General features: G+C 36.3%; 1 protein-coding gene across 1 annotated transcript; it reads left to right on the top strand.

Moving 5' to 3' along the window:
- The first annotated feature begins 220 nt into the window (after positions 1 to 220).
- On the top strand, positions 221 to 1912 carry LOC149569957 (cinnamoyl-CoA reductase 1-like). Its single transcript, XM_089822625.1, has 6 exons — positions 221 to 372; positions 516 to 670; positions 747 to 932; positions 1028 to 1190; positions 1276 to 1465; positions 1568 to 1912. The coding sequence occupies exons 1-6, from the start codon at positions 267 to 269 to the stop codon at positions 1710 to 1712; spliced, it is 945 nt and encodes a 314-aa protein (XP_089678751.1). The 5' UTR covers positions 221 to 266; the 3' UTR covers positions 1713 to 1912.
- The last annotated feature ends 1351 nt before the right edge of the window (positions 1913 to 3263 follow it).

Genomic DNA, 3263 nt, shown 5'->3' on the forward strand with positions numbered 1-3263 from the left:
CGGCGAAAGTAAGATAGTCGTGCACCATACGAAATTCCCAGTGTGCGCGTAAATCAGTTGTGGCCATTCGAAAAAAAAACTTAGTCAAAGTCAGTTGTGGCCATTCGAAAAAAAAACTTAGTCCATAAAATGAGTTATACATTTTTCAGACGTCTCCGAATAATTCGCCACATGGCCCAGTTCTCTCTATAAATAGGTAGTGGCAGAGCACAAGATCATCAGCACCAAATAAGGAAGTGAGTAATCACTAGGAGAAGCTAGTGAAGATGGAGAGCGTGTGCGTAACAGGGGCTGGAGGATTCATTGCCTCTTGGCTTGTTAAGATGCTCTTGAGCAAAGGCTACACTGTTAAAGGAACGGTTCGGAATCCTGGTCAGTATTATTAGCTTATTAGTATTGCATTCATATATTTATGTCTTATCTTGGAATTTGAGGTTTTAGGGTTTAGAGAGGGGAGCCTGTTAATGCGTTACTTGAAATTACTGTTACAAGAGATGTACTAATTTCATGTGCAGATGATAAGAAGTATGCTCATCTCAAAGAGTTGGAAGGGGCAGAAGAGAGGCTTGAGCTTGTGAAGGCAGATATTCTCGACTATGACAGCTTGGTGACAGCCATGAGAGGGTGCAAAGGAGTCTTTCACACGGCCTGCCCTATTATTGAAGATCCGGTATGTACTTTTGTTGGATTGAGTGCTGAGTGTTGTTATGTGGAGGTTTACTGAGTGGGCAGTGGCACTTTTACAGGTACAAGTGGTGGAGGCCTCTGTGAATGGTACCCTCAATGTATTGAAGGCTTCCAACGAATTAGGAGTGAAGCGTGTGGTACTTACGTCCACCATCGGTGCCATTTACCTTGACCCCAATAGAAATCCAGAAGCCATAGTCGATGAAGACTGCTGGAGTGACCTTGATTACTGCATCGATACCAAGGTAAACTTATTTGTATGGTTCGAAATTTCATTGTGAGTATTGTAAATCATTCATTCAACATTGTTGAATTTTGTTCTTTCTCTTTCGGTGCTCAGAATTGGTATTGCTATGCAAAGACGTTGGCTGAGAAAGCAGCGTATGCGTATGCAGAGGAGGTGGCTATGGATTTGATAAGGATTAATCCATGCATTGTGTTGGGTCCTCTCCTTCAGCCCACTGTGAATGCCAGCACGGCTCATGTTTACAAATATTTAACTGGTGAGATAATCTTAATACTATCCTGGTTCCAATCTACTATCTCCTTGATGAAAATGATATTAAGTGTTTGGTTTAATTGTTATAGGGTCGGCCAAGACATATGTTAATGCAACTCAGGTTTACGTGGATGTTAGAGATGTGGCGAGAGCGCACATATTGGTCTATGAAACTCCATCTGCCTGTGGTCGATATCTGTGTGCAGAGAGAAGCCTTCACAGAGGAGAGCTCGTTGATATGTTAGCACAAATGTTCCCTCAATACCCACTTCCCACCAAGTATAGATTTCTGACTTCTTATTGATTCTGAAGATTTATCAAATGATTTGGGATTTCACAATAGTTGAGTAGTGCTAATCTTAATGCCCTAATTCACTGTAGGTGCTCGGACGAGAACAATCCAAGGAAAGTGGCATACCAATTCAGCAATAAAAAACTGAGGGAATTGGGTTTCTCATTTACGCCTATGAAAGAGTGTTTGGCTGAGACTGTGAAGAGTCTGAGGGACAAGGGTTTTCTTCCTTAATTGTAGATTGCGAGACCCAGAATGGGATTAGCATCTCATTCAAAAAATTCAGATATTGTTTCTGTGGCCACTATTCTCTCTTTTTAAGAGTTGGATTCACCATCACACACCAATATCTGTACTGTGGCAGCAAGTAATTTATGTCATTGTAGTATTCAATGTAATATTAAATATATGATGTGAAATTGTTTATTTGATAAGGTTGTACAGGTGTGCAATGGCTACATTGATAAGTTAATTTCTTATATCATTTCATTGGCTATATAATTTTATATAATACAAGTTTGAAATTTTGTAACATTTATTAAATATCTTTTACACATAATTTTCAGCCGTGAATGAAAAGATTGAGATTTTTGTAGTGGAAGATTGTGTGAGCTCAAATGAATCAAGTTTGGAAAAATATTTTTAACAGTTTATTTATTTATTTTTAAACATTAAAATTATAAGTTAGTTGACTTATATCATAAGTATATGGTTGGTCTTATGTAATATGGAAATATCATGGACATATGCAGCATGAAGTAGTGAAAATATTAGGTTTTATTTTATTTTTGTAAATAATATATGTTAAAGATGTTAACAAAAATATTAAATTGAAAGTCGAAAGTTTATCTAGAGAAAGTTGTAGTCAAACTTGTGTACCTATACTAATATAATCAAAGTAAATGTAGGTGGAATTTTTTTTATTTTCTTGATAATTACATGTATGAATATTTTTCATTGTTTAATATCAATCAAAAGATGATGGTCATTATATTCAGTACCATGTATTTCTTTAGTGTGAGATATAGCTACAAAAGTTAAGCCTTGTCTTTATTTTTATATCCATTTTTTTTCTAATGTTAGTGTACCATATTTTTTCATAGTCCTTCTCAATGTCATCGAGAGGGGATCTTGTTAATGATTACCTAAATTAAGAGCCAATTGGGATATTATAATTTTCAAATGTACTCAAGTTGACATTGAGTTTGAGATATATCTAAAATGCCACTCATAACTAAACTGGGCCTATGTGTGCAACAAGGAAAATGAGGGGAGATAATTAAAGAGGCACACCTAAAATTATGAGCCTAAACATAAATTAAACAAAAGGAAGGGATACATTTATATATTTATTCATTAATTGCCTTAGCAAAAGAAAAATTATGCATTAAATCCTTAGACAATAGAATAGAGTCTAGTGAAGGGCCAAAACTACACTAGTTACAATTTACGATTCCACATTCCCAACAACTTATCGAGGTTTAAGAGAAAAAGAATGCACCAAGCCTAAGTGACTTAGGTCTTTATTAGTCTTAGAGTAAGAGAAAATTAAAATTCATAGAAGAAGGAAAAGAAGATGCGAGCTCTAGTTTAGTGAGGTTAAACTTAAAATAGTAAACACACACACACACACACACACACACACACACACACACACACACACACACACACACACACACACACACACACACACACACACACACACACACACACACACACACACACAGAGAGAGAGAGAGAGAGAGAGAGAGAGAGATGGTTCTTTCTAAGTTTGTGACACATTTT

This window comes from Cupressus sempervirens, chromosome 3, assembly GCF_028749045.1.
Source record: "Cupressus sempervirens isolate cs-2001-9-10 chromosome 3, ASM2874904v1, whole genome shotgun sequence".
Classification (NCBI taxonomy): domain Eukaryota; kingdom Viridiplantae; phylum Streptophyta; class Pinopsida; order Cupressales; family Cupressaceae; genus Cupressus; species Cupressus sempervirens.

Excerpts from the sequence above, each read along its gene's own strand:
- LOC149569957 (XM_089822625.1), top strand. The coding sequence starts at position 267 with ATGGAGAGCGTGTGCGTAACAGGGGCTGGAGGATTCATTGCCTCTTGG. Across the intron at positions 373-515 it reads AGGAACGGTTCGGAATCCTG|ATGATAAGAAGTATGCTCAT; the intron begins GTCAGTATTATT and ends TTTCATGTGCAG. Across the intron at positions 1,466-1,567 it reads CAATACCCACTTCCCACCAA|GTGCTCGGACGAGAACAATC; the intron begins GTATAGATTTCT and ends AATTCACTGTAG.